The following is a 15,124-nucleotide window of genomic DNA, read 5'->3' on the forward strand; positions in this document are numbered from 1 at the left end:
TAATTATGCCCACTGCAGGGTCCTTGCAGTCCTAGTGAGTGCAGTCCATGGTGCCTTAGGGTGCCTCCATTTTTGAAAAAGCCAAAGAGAAGAGCAAGGAAGGGAAACTGGAAGTGAATCCAGAATGTTCTTAAGGCCTGGAGACCCTGGATGAGTGGAGAGGACTCTGGGCAGGGCGAGTGCTGGAGAGGGTAGCTCTCTAAGGGGAGGGGCTGGCCCTCCAGGGGATGCCCTGAGCTGGGTGCTACTCCTCCAGCAGTAAGTTGGTAGTGTCACGAGGTCTCCTGGCTGAGCCTTTCTGCCTTTCCAACTTCCAGAAAGCTCTACCTTTTTTTGTTGTTGTTTTTGTTCTTGTTTTTTGTTTTTTTTATATTTATTTATTATTATATCTAAGTACACTGTAGCTGTCTTCAGACTCCCCAGAAGAGGGCATCAGATCTCATTACAGATGGTTGTGAGCCATCATGTGGTTGCTGGGATTTGAACTCAGGACCTTTGGAAGAGCAGTCAGTGCTCTTAACCGCTGAGCCATCTCTCCAGTCCCTTATTTATGTATGTATGTATGTATGTATGTATGTATGTATGTATGTATGTATGTATGTGACAGCTAGCCAGTCCACGGCCAGGGATTCCTAAATTAGTCCCAACAGCCTACAGGGTCATTTGATTCTTTAAGAGAACTTTGCCTAGACTCCCTGACCCGGCACTGACCCAGTTTTTGTGCCTGATTGTCACCGAACCAAGGAAATTAAGAGTCTGTGAGGTTGTGGATTTGAAATTTAAGTACAGGAAATTTCCTTGAATTGCGTTCTCAGGACTCTCTCCTGAGACTTTCAGGTGGTTCAATGGCGGAGTGTCTGCAGCTGCTTCATTCTTGAGCAAAGATTTCTTTTGCAGCTCTTAAACATTTATTGATCTCATGACAGCATCTATCCTATCAGCGGTCTCTCCTCTGCGCCAAGGAGACTCATTCCCGCTCCTCTGGTGTGGCAGTAGCTTTTGTCAGCTTGACACAGGCCTGGACATACCCGGGAAGAGGGAATCTCACAGAGGAACTGCCTCCATCAGATTGGCCTGTGAGCATGACTGTGGGGCACTTTGTTGATTACTAATTGATATAGGATGGCCCAGCCCACTGTGGGCAGTGCCATCCATGGGCAGGTGGGCCTGAGGTATATAAGAAAGAAAACCAAGTGAGTCAGAGCCAACAAGTGAAATGAATAGTTTCCTCCCCAACTTGCTCTTGGTCCAGATAGAAAGCCAGAACTGGTGAATTCACTTTTGGGTTCTGCCTACTGACAGCAAAGTGCTTTTATATTAATTTTGCCTAGAATAAAAAAAGATACTCGATAACATGGGTGTGATTAAATATTTCTTTTGTTTTAATTTCTGTTTTTGATAGGGTCTTACTATGTAGATCAAGCTGGCTTCAGATTCACAGTCCTCCTGCTTCTGCCTCCTGAGTGCTGGTTTGCAGGCCAGAGATACCATGGCTGAGGGTGTAGCATAGATACAGACAGAGTGGACAGGGATGGGAGGGATAAAAGAGACAGAGACCAAATGAAGATGATACAGGTAGAGATGGACGTAGAGATAGAGGCAGAGATGATAAAGGCAGAGGTAACAGAGATCAAGACTGAGTGAGATGATGGAGACATAGATGGCAGGGGTGACAGAGAGATAGAGATGACGGGACAGAAATGACAAAGACAGAGATGACTGAGACAGAGACGGCAGAGACAGAAAGGATGGAGGTGACACAGAGAGATAGAGATGACAGGGACAGAAATGACAAAGACAGAGACGGCAGAGACAGAGAGGATGGAGGTGACACAGAGAATTAGAGATGACAGGGACAGATTTTTCAGGACATGAAGTCAAATGCTCAGGCACACGAACAGTGTCAGGCACTCCATCATTGAGCTATATCCTCAGCTCATGATTAACATTTTTATTTCCCTTGCCCAAAAAGGTAGAACAAGGCAAAGATACTCAGGAACGAACCACAAGGAAAAGATGAGCAGCAGAGGCGAACTCCCCAGCTGCCCACAAGCTGCCCTTACGGGAGAGTTGCTGTCAATGCGCCTCTCTGAGACACGTCTGTTGTTTCAGAAATGAAGGTTTAAACTCCCCGAATGTTGTTTTGTTGGTTTGTCTAAAATCACTCTTTATGATGTAGAACATGGAAAACATGGCCACCAAGTCCCACTTGCATGCCCTGCACATGCTTACAGGGCAGCGATTGGGACACGCTTGCACATTCTTTCCTTCTGTGTGGGCATTGCTGGCTAGAGGCTTCCAAGGAGTGATGGTCAAATCTTTTGAATATCATTGCAGATCTCATCTGAAGCACAGTAGCTGCCCAATAGTTAACTTCACAGAAGTTAGACCTGGAAAAGATGGTGCTCATCCACTACAAATCGAAGAAACTAGTTGCTTTTTACCGACCAACCAAGAGATCAGAGGAGAGGGGCAGGTCCAAAGTCTCTCAGGTTAAAGCACAGCCAAGATCTCAACCACTTCTGGAAAACCCAGTTTCACACTCCTCATCACACACACATCACGACATCACACATACATCACTCATACACCCCGACATCACACACACGTCACAACATCACCTATACATCACTACACCTCATACGCATCTTAGCTGCTTTTTGCCGACCCGCCAGGAGACCATGAAATGTCAAGGAGAGGGTGCAAGATTGGCCTTAAGCTCCTCCTTTCCTCTCAACTCCTTAAGGTTACTCCAAATCTCCAAAACCCTCTCATGGGAATTCCGCTTACCTGAATCATGTTTTGTAGTTTTCCTTATCCAAGCAGTGGATGCAGATGTTGTAGGGTGCGTCGGGGGCTTTGGTGAGGTTGTGGTCTCGGTTAAGATGATGTTTGGTTTTTTGCTGGTGCTAGCTGCAGTCGAATAGATAGAAAAAGGAGGGCGGTGCTCTGCGGGGAAGGAGCTGTTGGTTGTATCGCCTGTGGTTAAGGTCTCTGAGGTAGCCGAGCTCTCGGTGGTGACCACCACTGAGAGACGTCTGCTGTCCAGAGCTGTGAAACTCACAAAGGAGGCCGCTTCTCCCGTTGTTGATCCAGCAACCGTGGGGACTGTGATGGTGCCCAAGACCTCAGTGTGGCTTCGTGTCTCAATAGAGAGTGTTGAAGTGTTTTCCAGTGGGTTCCTTCTAACTGTCACCGGAGTTCCAACAGAGGTTAGAGTCTGGGCCACTGCTGTTTCGCTTTCTGTGATTCCACTAGTGGAAACTGTACCCTCAAGGGTGGTAGCAAGAGCCGGGGTGCTGGCAGTTGACAGGATCCCAGATGAGTTTGTGGTCTCGGGGATAATTGGTTTTGCCTCAGTGGGTGGAGGCAAAGTTAATATCTCAGAAGTGAACAAGGCGGCCGTCACTTCTGTAAGGCTGAGGCTCGAGCCCGGGGCCCCGGAGATGGTGACGGTTGTTTCTATTTCTGTGATGCAGGTGGTGAGTTTAATATGAGTGATGTTGAAGGCAACCAACCCCTTGGCTGGAGTTGCACTGTCGGGTCCCAGGACTCGTGAGCTGCTGAGGACCCCAGCTGAGCTGTCAGAGGAGGAGCTGCTCTCTGAAGACAGGTGCTCCACTTCCGTGGAGGTGTGCGCCAGCGTCAGGAGGTCAACTGTGATCTTCCTGGCCTCTTCAGAGCTGTCATCAGTACAAAGGGTGTCAACAATGACTTCTATGGGGTCCCACACTGTGCCAGTTTGGACAGTGCTCATTCTAGTTCTGGGGCTGTCACTTGGTGCCAATGTCTCTGTAGGGATGGTGTGCACAACCATGAAGTCTGAAGGTATTCTTATTGAAACAGTTCTGGTCTCTGTTACAGTGGAAATGGTTTGGGTCTTTAGGGTCAATTCAATAGATGAGATGGTCTGGGTATCGAGGGATGATGGCGCAGGGGAAGTGGTCAGAGATGATGGTGCAGGGGAAGTGGCCAGAGATGATGGTACAGGGGAAGTGGCCAGAGATGATGGTACAGGGGAAGTGGTCAGAGATGATGGTTCAGGGGAAGTGGCCAGAGATGATGGTGCAGGGGAAGTGGCCAGAGATGATGGTACAGGGGAAGTGGCCAGAGATGATGGTGCAGGAGAAGTGGCCAGAGATGATGGTGCAGGGGAAGTGGTTTGGGTACTCAGGGATAATGATACAGGGGAAATGGTCTGGGCAGCCAGGGACGATGCTGTTGGGGAGGTAATCTGAATATTTAGGGTTGACAAATAAGGAGAGGTGGTCTGGGTCTCTAGGGATGATGTTGCAGGAGTGGTAGTATGTGTCTTCCTGGTCTTTGTTACAAAAGAGGTGGTCTGAGTGTCCCTGGAATTGACCTCTGAACTGATACCGGTTGCACTTAAGGCATTAGAAGCAGTCTCAGTGCTGAGAGTTTGCGTGTCTAGAGGAACATACTGAATGGGGTTGGTGGTCTGGAAAGCTCTCTCCGAGCTGGGCCTGTCCCTTTGAGTGAAGGCGGACACTTCCATGTTGGTTGTCACCAAAGGAACTGATCTGCTAATGTCGAGACCTGTGTGGGGTGAGAACAACCTGGTGAGTGCCGGTGGGCTGACATCACAGTTTATGCCCTGGATAAACTGTGCTATTGGATGACATGAAGGGTCATTATCTACATAAACCTAGAGGATGAAGGCGGCACAGAGAAGCCAAAGCCTTCGCAGCAGCCCTGAAGACACGCTACCCCAACTAGTGTTCTCTGAAGCCCTGACAACTGCCCACTGCCCCGAAGGATCCCAGCTGACCACCGGTCTACAGCTCAGCCTCGCAGCATGCACCGACGAAGGCAGGCGAAGAAGACAGGAATCCACAGGAGCCAAGGACTGCAGAACAGGGATCAGGACTTCCAGAACTTTCTGAGGGAACTTTGTCACTCCCCGCCCCCCCTCCCCGCCCCCAATAGAAGTATGTTCTTCAAGGTCTAGAATGACCTATGGTTTCATCTTTAGAGATAACTGGGAGGACGGGCAGAGGAGCCTCCAGCCTGAGTGGAATATGTCCTAGGAAAGCAATCGGTCAGGGATGTGGAGCCAGTTCACGTGGGTAAAGGAAATGATTAGTGGGCACACGCGCAGGCACGCATGCACACACACACATGCACACACACACATCCTTTCCTTGCCTGCTCAGTTAACACAACTGCATGCATGCACACACACGTCTGCAGGAGCTACTGATTGCCTTCTTCATATGGGCATCTATGCCTAAGCCCAAGCTATTTCTTTGAGGCCCCTGGTCCACAGAACCCAGCCCAGATGGGAGGGTGTTGCTGCTTTCCTCTTCCATACCTCCATACTGGGGGTGAGGAGAGTATGGAAATACAGACTGGTTTGAGTCTTGCCTCTGTTGTTGTTCTGCCACTGTGTACTAACTCTGTGACACAAGTCTCTATGCTCCACACTGGTACTTTCTCATCTGTAAAGTGTGGCAGGCAGGGTGGGTGGTCCAATGGTTGGGCACCGCTAGCAATGCCAACCCCAGGGTTAGGTTCCTCCCTCTAAGCTGCAGTCCCCTTGCTTTTATTTATTTATTTATTTATTTATTTATTTATTTATTTATTTATTTTAGGTGGGTGGCAGTGTCTTAGAGGTTCGAGCCTATTCCTCCACGTTATTGTGAGGATTTAAAAGGCAATGTTGGACCAGCCTGGTGGGTAGAGCTGCTTGCTACCAAGCTTGGTGGCCTGAAGTTAAGATTCAAACTGTCATCTGGTCTTCACATACGTGTCAGGTACTTGTGGACTCTCTCTCTCTCTCCTCCCCCCCCCCGTGTGTGTGTGTGTGTGTGTGTGTGTGTGTGTGTGTGTGTGTATCTGAACTCTGAACTCTAGGTTTGATTGAGAGATCCCAGGTCAAGGAATAAGGTGAGAGAGCCTTCGAGGATGATTCCAAAATCAACCTTAGGCCTCCACACACATTGTACACATCTTCACACACAGCCAAATATATGTGGATCCACACTTATGTAAAAACATTTCTTTCACACACATACATAGAAAAATGGAAAATGGAAACACTGATAAATAAAGTGTATATAGCAAGTTCCATGCAGTCAGGGCAATGTGTCAATAACAAACAAATAAATAAATAAATATTTATTTATTTAGAAATTCTGTCAATAAACTTAAAAATGGAATTTTAAAAAGTGATGCCCAGTGTGACATGTCAGTGTGTGGTTTCTGCTGTAGCAGTCTCCATGCCATGGGGACAAGACCAGCAGGGGCTGTGTGTGGGAAGGACCGGATAAATCAGAAATCTCAATAGAACGCTGTTCGGTTTTACTATGAACCTAAAGTTAGCCTGAAAATGGTCTATTTGAAAGTGTGTGTGATGGGTTTGGCACAGTGCTGGCGACAGATCACAGTTAGCGCCCATCTTTCGGAAAAGCCTGCCTCTCTCTCAGAATCTCCCTGCTCGAGCCGTCTGTGACAAACTTTTCATTCAAAAGGCAAATTTCAAGGAACAGCTGGGCTAGGTAACAATGTTGGAGGGAGTAGAGCTACCGTAGTTTTCTTAGGCCATATTCTTCAGTTCACAGCAAAATGGTCACCAGCTGGCCTCTCCCAAGCCCCTCTTCCCTCCACCCCACTATCCCATGACTAAAGAGTGACTCCCAGACTCCCTTACAGTGATGGCCGCAGGGCCACCATGTGTGAGCTGACCCGTCTGCCAGCCGGCACACTTGTCTATTCCTCAGGCCATTAATACAATTAACAAAAATGTCTCCCTTGCCCACAAAGAGCTGTCTTTGCCAGCACTGACACCCAGAGCTCCACAAGGGAGGATCCCCGGGGCTGTCCTGTTCCTTACCTGGAGAGCTCACACTGACGCCAGCCTTCCAGCAGAAGACAAGGAGAGGCACAGTCAGGCCCCAGACAGAGCCCATCGTGCCTGGCCCTGACCACCGCTGCCTGCCGGACCTGCCTGCTGCCTCTCCTCACCACCTTTTCCTGCTTCCTCAACCCAGGGAGGAGGGGCAGCTGACTGCCCAGGTGTGACTGGGTAGGTTCCAGGAGGCAGCCGGGTGACCACAAACATGCAGGCTGACAGCAGGTTCATGGTCTCACTCCCCACCCCGACTCCCATACGTGGCAGCCTTGCCTCTCTGATTTGAAGATATGGCATCAATTCCATTCTGAAACCCTCCTCTAGCTAGCACTGAGAAAGGCGTGAGAGAGATGGTGTTTACCCCACTCACCCATACCTGGGGTCCCAGCTTCATGGGCAGACCCCAGTTTCTCTACTGAGCTTAGATTTTATCAGTTCTAGGGACCAAGGGCAAATAAGAGAACATTTCTTAGCCTCAACTTCTTGATCTGTAAAATGGGCACACTGTCTGACTCAGGACACCACCAAAGTTCTTACACAGCGTCTCCTGTACATTGCTGGTGCTCAGAGAAAATGCATCCATCTCAGTAGCTCAAGATATAAGTGGGAGCCCTCAGCCTCGACCAGTCAATGTGATTGGTCCCGAGGTCTCAAGGGGACAGTGTCCCAGTGTGGGGGCAGGACTCTAACCTCTAACAGCTTTCTATATTCAACATCCTGGGATTTTGTGGCCAAGTCAAAGGCAGTCAGGTTTGAGGATCCAGGATGCAGAGGATGGCGTGATGTTCTGAGTCCAAGAGCCAGAGGAAGGAGATGACTTGGGGACGCTTAGGAGATTAGTTCTTGAGGCAAGGAGTGACATTATTTCGTATGCCTCCCCCAAAACAAAGAGGACTCTGACCCCTCAAGGACCAAAGCCTAGTGCCCTTGGGACCACACTTGGTGGTCAGACAAGGTTCCGTGGGCATTTTAAATGCTTTCGGATGAAAAAGCAGCTCTGGGATGGAGAAGACATCTCGGATCTGCGTCACAGGATCACAAAACTGAGAACAGGAAGGAAGTATAAAACCGTACCAAACGCTCTGTCCCGTTTCCGACGCTGCCCTTAACGGTGGGCAAGAAGCTGTGTGGTCTTAGGCCAGTAGTTTGCCCTCTCTGGACCTCAGTCAGAAAGACTTCTGAGGGCTTCTTGGCCCAGCAGTCAGATTGGCTGCTGGCTATCTGACAGTATCATCTAGAACTTTAGTGGGCACTGGGGTGACAGGCTTTCCCTCCTGGGAGGAGGAGCTGTCATCTTGGGGTATGCCAGCCTCTTCAGAAGGGGCTGATGGAGTCTGTGTGAAGTAACCTGACGCTGGAGCTGAGGGTCTTGGGGAGTAGCGGCAGGAACACAGCCTGAAGGCTGAGCCTCTTCCTTTCCCGGACTCAAACTCAGCTCTCTAAACAGGTGGAAGGAGGAGGGACCGACCGCTGCATTCTGGGAGACCGTGCCATGTAGCCATGTCCCCATGTGGAATCTACCCTTTAGGGAGGTGGAGGGAACACGGCAAGAGGGGCTTCCTCATTCCAGGGGCAGCTTACTCTGCGGACCAGCATTCAGGTGCCCTTTTCACCCCAACAAGGAGTTCCCCACTGCATTTCCTCTTCCAACTGAAATGGCCAACAGCCCTACACACTTGAAAATGAAGAGAAACAAACAAACAGAAAAACCCTAAGAAGATCTGGGCCAGTTTCTGTGGAATGAATTTATAGTCTTAGCTGGCCCATATAAAAGACACACAACTCAGGTATTTTATTTACAAACTGTAAGCCTAGATTGGACAGGTTTGGAGTTATGCTAACTTATTCCCTAGCTATAAAGTGTCTTGTCACTATAAAGTGCCTTGTCACTATAAAGTGCCTTGTCACTATAAAGTCTCCTGTCACTAGCTGTTTCTCCTGACTGCTTAGTGGTCATGGTCTATCTCCTCGTAAGGCAACCTCCTTCACCTCCACCTCCATCTTCTTTCTTCTTCTTCCTCTCCCTGCAACACCCTCACTCGAACCCCAAGTCCCACCTTTCTCCCTTCACTGCCCAATCACAGGCTCTACCCTCTCATTGACCGGTTATATTGGGGAGAAGGTTCACATAGCATCACTTGGTATACATGAGGATCAACCACATCTTGAGAAGCCAGCATTTATCATTAGAATACAAGCAGCATCAGATCAACCCACTTCAAGTTTCTTCTTTATTCGGGGTTATTTCCGAGCCTGGCTGATGACCAGCAGCCCTGAGGGCCATCACAAACTTCACTGGAAAGTTCTTAGACCATTTCTTCACAGCCCAGCTCACCACGAATTAGCACAAGGCACAAGTCTCGCCACATTAACAAGCACATGTTTCTATATGTCAGACATTGGTCTCAGTTCTTGAGGTAATAATACATCATTAGAGGAAAACAGGGCCGGCCCTCAGGAGCTAAGTCCTAAAGAGTGGGTGGGCAATGAACACGGGAATAGGAATCTGTAAGTGACCGAGAACGAAAGAGATAATTGTGAGAGCTGGGGTATGAGGGTGTATGTGTGTATGGGGGAGGCAAGGTGGTTCAGGTTGCGGTACTGAATAAAAAGGGAGGAGGTTGTAGGAGCATCTAGAGAGATGTCAGAAGCTTAACGCAGAAAGGTTTATGTAGTGAGAATTCTGGAAGTTTGGTTTCCTTTTAAAAACTCAGAAACGTTTTAAGAATATGTTTTCGTTTTAATCCCAGGTGTGGGATAAGGGGCCGCTTCAGACTGTCCACAGCAGCTGACTGTGATTTGCCTCATGCTCTGTCAGGGGTGTGATTTTGCCAGCTGCAGATAATTTCTGCAATTGTGTGACATTTGGAATTCTGGGGACTTTTCAGAGGGTCTATAAATGCTAGAGCCCTGAGGGGCATGGTAGGCTGTTGTTTGCAGTTTGTTAAGTAGTGGTGCACAAAGAAGAAACAAGAAGACAATGGATATCCTGACAGTGAAGGTCAAACTTGCCCCAAAGAACTCAGCAGCCCCAATCAGCAAAAAGTAGTCTGAGGATAACGTTGGCCCCTTCCTCACCCCTGAGTTTATTCAGGGGTCTCTTTCCTTTCCTCTCTATCCTTCTTTCTCTCTTATTTAGTGTTAGGAGGTTGAAAGGGTAGAGAGCAAGGGTAGAGAAGGGTAGAAGAAAGAAGAATCCACAAAGCAGCCAGAGATGGCGACAGGTTAGGACTACCAAAGAGCAGCTGGGGCTGGAGTCACAGGAGTGTAAGAGATGGGAGTGGGGGGACTGCAGAATGGCAGGAGAGGGTAACAGGGGCTCTGTGGGCATCTGAGACTTTAGTCTACCAAAGTATACATTACAATAAAGTTGTATGTCTTCAGCGGCCTTACATGTGCTCCTAGAGTCTGGCTTCATTCTATAAAACAGAAAGAAAAAGTAAAAGCAAAACCAAGTAGTGCTAGGTGACTTCGAATCTACTCTCCTGGTGAAGTGGGAACAGGGAAATAGACAATGAATTACTGATTGGTTACTATCAGGTCCTTTTTTTTTTTTTTTTTTTTTTTTTTTGGTAAGAGCTAAACAGAAGGGACTTTCCCATTACCTGTTCTCAAAATCCGGCAACTAACTCTCTTCTGACTTCTAAGTTCAGATAACTGATAACTTAGTTTCAAGGACATGAGACTAAAGCGACTGCCTCCGTCTGGCCTGTCAACCTAGATCGGGAACCTTGTAGAAGACAATGGTGCCCTCTGATTTTTAACTTGATGAGCAAGTGAGCTTGAGGTGTCCCTGGAGAGCGCAGAGGAGAGTGGTGGGCCCTATCTCAGGGTTTAGAAGGCCAAGCAGTGGGAACCCTGGCAGCGCTGTTGAGAACAACAGAGACCAGGAGTTAGCATGACAAGGGATGGTGGGGGCGGAAAGGCCCAGGAAAGCTCTCTGGTTAGTGACATGTTTTGAAAGAAGTCACACAGAGATCACTTCAGCTTGACCCATGTGGGGTGTCAGCGTGGACCCAAGGATGGGCTCAGGATCTCCGCCTGAGCATCAGAAAAGATCCTGGCGTCACCCTCACCCATTAGGCTCAGACCTCCTATTCTCTGTCCCCCACAAAACCAGCATATATGGTAGCAGTGACTCTGACTTGGGACAAGGCCTAATTGACTTAGCAAAAATGTCCTGGAAATACAAAGTCATCTGTGTGCTAAACAAGGGGCTGAGGCTAGCTGCACGATTTGTTTTGGGTTTCTTATTTCCACTGTCTCCTTTTACCATCTAGGGTCCAGGGGCTGGGGCTTGAGTATGACCAGAGGAGGGGACAAACTTTATCTACAGGCGCACTTGTGTGTGTGTGCTCAGTATAAATAGCTCCCGGGATAGCTGGATTGAAATGTTTATATACCAAACTTACCAACAGGTGTGGGGCTTTCAGCGACAATGAGGAAAGCGGCAACAGGCTTTGTTGTGCACGCAGGATTGGATGGACAGTCTGTCTCCAACGCAGACAGAGTAGCGGGAAATTGTGCTAACCCTGCATCTTGAAGGGGCACTGTGTTAACCAGATAAATTAGGATATATTGCCTGACCCCCAATAGTTTCAATAAAAAACAAACAAACAAGCAAGCAAATTTCATGTAGGGCTAGAGAGATGGCTCGGTTACCTCTGAGTGAGGGCTTGAGTCTAATCCCCCCCAAACCCACAAAAATTTGTTGGGTGTGGTGGTGCGTGCTTGCTATCCCAGAGCTGAGGAGGCAAAGACAGAAGGATCCTCGGGATTGGCTGGCCAGATAGCCTAGCGGGCCTAGTGAGCTCCTAGTGAGATCCTGTCTCAAAGGAAGTAGACAGTGTCCCTGAGGCTGTCATCTGAGACTGGCCTCTGGCCTCCAAATGAATGTGCATACATGTGCGCATACACCCATTCTCCCTATTCTCTCTCTCTCTCTCTCTCTCTCTCTCTCTCTCTCTCTCTCTCTCTCACACACACACACACACACACACACAGTAAAAAAGAAACTCTTCATGCCAGCTGACAGGGTTCTGAGAGGATCCCACAAGTTCTGCATGTTGTGTAAACGCAGACAGTGTGCCAGAAACGTCTTGGAAGCTAACATATGAGGATTACAGGTTCAAGCTTGGTCTGGCTACTTAAATGCCTGCCTGAGTGAGTGACTTAGCAAGACCCTGTCTTGAAGAGAAAGTTGACAACAGAATTGGAGGCTACAACTCAGTGGTAGAGAGGTTGCCTGTGTAAGAGACCTTAGGTTCTGTCACCAAGTTCACAGAGAATGATAATAAACAGCCCCCCCCCCCCGTGTGTCCCCTCACTCTGCCACCATGGACAAGTTCATGGACTATGGGAATAGGGTTGTGCGTGCGCTTTTCAGTATTTGGCTTCTTTCATTTAACATTATGTCTGTGAGGTTCACCAGAGGTCTTACGTATAATAATGTTTTTATCCTTTGATAAAGGGTGGTTTTCCTTTGTAATTATCAACCACAACTTCCGTGGCCATTTTCTTATTGATGGATGTTTGAGTTTGGGTTGATTCCAGTCCCTCCCCCCACCCCCGCCAGGTCTGTGTAAAGTTGTTAATCACTTTATTGCATATGTTTTTAATATATATATCCAGGATTCTGTAGGCTGACTTGTAACCCATGGTAAAGGAGATCTGTCACCAGATAGATGCCTTTCAGACACACTCCCCAAGGTCTCTTAGAAGGTCCCACAGGTGAAGCAACCAGCCAGCCGCAGCCGGAGGGCAGGTCTTTGTGCTGGCCCTCCCTCCATCCCTGTTTCATTTGCCTTACCCTAATCTCATTGGAGTAATGTTCCCAAATAAACTCCTTAGAGAAATTAAGCCAACACAAAACCATTAGCCAGGAGCTGGGCTCTGGGCCAACAGGGATCCTTGCTGCAATCAGTTGCCCAGAAACCAGGGTTCAGATTAGCAAAGGCCCAGACCGAGTCTTGGGTGAGGAGAATGGGAGATTCTGTTCAGCCGCACCCAAGAGTGGGTGAAGGGGATTAGCAGGGATAAAGCTGGAGGTCTGCAGAGCTCCGTGGTGGTGGGCCAGGCCCAGCACTTTCACATCTAGTCTGGGAAGCCATTGATGAACTCTCAACAGGAAGCTGGCGGCACACCAGAGCTTTGGTGATGCAATCTGGCCAGAAGCCAGTCAGAGACCAGCAAACAGGAAAGAGCCACTGACCCAAGACTGTAGTCACCGAACTGTAGTAAGAAGGATGGGACCATGTGGCCATAGCATTAGAAAAAGGTCATTGGCAGAGGGGAGTAAAAGATGACCGGGTGGCTAAGCTCCAGGACATCAAATACAGAACAGGGGAGGGAGAAAGTGAATTACTTAATTAAAGGTTATTGTTTTGGGTTCTTATTTTCTGCTTTAAAAAAAAAAAAAAGAAAGAAAAAAAAAAAAAGAAAACAAAACCATGAAGAGGTCAGCTCAGTCACTGAAAAATTCCACCAGACCCCTTCCTGCCAGGAAACGAAAGGTCAGAAAGAACACAGGCACCCTCCCCTCCGGAAGGGAGGGGCTAATTACATTCCTCAGACCACAGGGAGGAAGGACCAACCAGGACCACGGCCACCTGTGGGTAGGGGAGGTCCGGAGCTCGTAGACATTTTCCTTGACCATTAGTCACCTACCTCATTCCCTAAAGACCAAGCAGTTTAAAAGTCACACTGTTCTGCCAATCACATTGTGCCAAATGGCTGCTGCTTTGAGAACTGTATAAAGGCTCTCTGGATGGGCTGTGCAGGGTCGTTCTCTCTCTCCATGTGCAGGGCAACCCCAGCATGCTGGATCAATAAAATTTCTCTTGCTTTTGCATCTATCCCTGTCTCCGAGTTGGAGTTGTTCACTCGGGGGGGGGGGGTCTCTGGTAAGCTAAGGCTCACCAGGGTCTTAAACAACAACAAAAAAGTCCAGGGTCTCATATAGTCCAGGCTGGTCTTAAACTAACTATACAGCCAAGATGACCCTGAACGTTTGATCTACCTGCTTCGACCTCCTCCATCTCCTTAGTACTAGGATAAGGAGCAGGTGCCACCATACCTGATTTCTGGGGTGCTTAGCATTGACTCCAGAGTTTGACATGCTTGGCAAACACTCTATCAACTAAGCTACACCCCTATCTCCCTAATTCTCTATATTCAAGTCATTGTTATATTACAATAAATATATCCTAATTGTATATGCATGTAATCGTCACAACACAGTGAGCAATATTACGTGGAGCCAAGTGTATTTTTGTAATTTTTATGGCTAATCCTGTGCACTTTTAAATGTGTTTACAACAACCCCAGGTTTCAGTTTTCCCCAGGCTAAGCCAATGTGGGGGCTCATTGGGTGGTCGCTGAGAGACAGACACCCCTGGGCTGGGCCAGCCATGTTGGCCCCAACAAACCAAAGGTGATCTCGGTTCCATGGGTCCTGCTGGCGAGGGCTGAAGGAGGACTCAGGCTCTCTTCCTGATTCCCTTCACGGTCACCGAGAGCGGGCTTCTGGAGAGGGTGTGGAGGAGCTGCAGAACCTGACGAGCAACAAACCCCATCCCAGTTGCTGACACCTGTGGTCTCATACTCCAAGCATCTCTTGGGCCAGCCTGGTCTCCATCCTTGCTCTCAGTGAGTTGTCCCTGCCGCCCAAGCAGGCAGACTCGGCGGCTAGAGGAGTCAAGTCGAGTTCCCCAGGGAGCAAGTGCCAGGAGCTGGGACCCTCACACTCCTTCTTCTTGTGTAATAGCAGTGAAGGGTGTCTCTTTATGCTGGCTGAGTACTTTAGGGCCAGGGCACAGAAGGAAAGCGTTGGACAGAGGAGGATTTAGAACACAAGCTACCGAGTTTGGCACAATGCCACTTTCTGTATGGCTCACCAGTTAAGGATGTTCTGTGTATTTATAAATAGTGGTGGAGGAAAAAAAGAAAAGTTTATGATACATGAAATTTTGAGATGCAATTCAAATACAGAACTCTGCCCCAGCTCAAAGGAGCCCTTCCCTCTTCCCCCTCTCCCCCTCTCCTCCCTTCCTCTCTCCTTCCCTTCCCTCCCTTCTCCTTAGCATTCCTTCTAGGCTTCACCCCACAGTTACCTGGTAACATCCAGGTGTGCTGGACTCACTATAAAAAGGTGCCCTTTAGCCGGGCCTGGTGGCGCAGGCCTTTAATCCCAGCACTCGGGAGGCAGAGGCAGGCGGATTTCTGAGTTCGAGGCCAGCCTGGTCTACAGAGTGA

General features: G+C 48.6%; 2 protein-coding genes across 3 annotated transcripts in view; both read right to left on the reverse strand.

Annotated features, from left to right (window-relative positions):
* Positions 1–6,966, reverse strand: part of Muc20 (mucin 20, cell surface associated) — a 21,641-nt gene extending 14,675 nt beyond the window's left edge. For both annotated transcript variants that reach the window (XM_021209653.1, XM_021209652.1), the window contains exons 1-2: positions 6,854–6,966; positions 2,791–4,557 (exon numbers count right to left, since the gene is read on the reverse strand). In XM_021209653.1, the coding sequence (XP_021065312.1) occupies positions 2,791–4,557; positions 6,854–6,929 (1,843 nt within the window). In that variant the 5' untranslated portion in view covers positions 6,930–6,966. The remainder of the gene's footprint in view (positions 1–2,790; positions 4,558–6,853) is intronic.
* Positions 6,967–14,267: 7,301 nt separating this feature from the next.
* Positions 14,268–15,124, reverse strand: part of LOC110329327 (somatomedin-B and thrombospondin type-1 domain-containing protein-like) — a 5,472-nt gene continuing 4,615 nt past the window's right edge. The window contains exon 4 of the mRNA XM_021208889.1: positions 14,268–14,424. Within this exon, the coding sequence (XP_021064548.1) occupies positions 14,350–14,424 (75 nt within the window). The 3' untranslated portion in view covers positions 14,268–14,349. The remainder of the gene's footprint in view (positions 14,425–15,124) is intronic.

The sequence above is a fragment of the Mus pahari genome, chromosome 12 (assembly GCF_900095145.1).
Source record: "Mus pahari chromosome 12, PAHARI_EIJ_v1.1, whole genome shotgun sequence".
NCBI classification, from domain to species: Eukaryota; Metazoa; Chordata; class Mammalia; order Rodentia; family Muridae; genus Mus; species Mus pahari.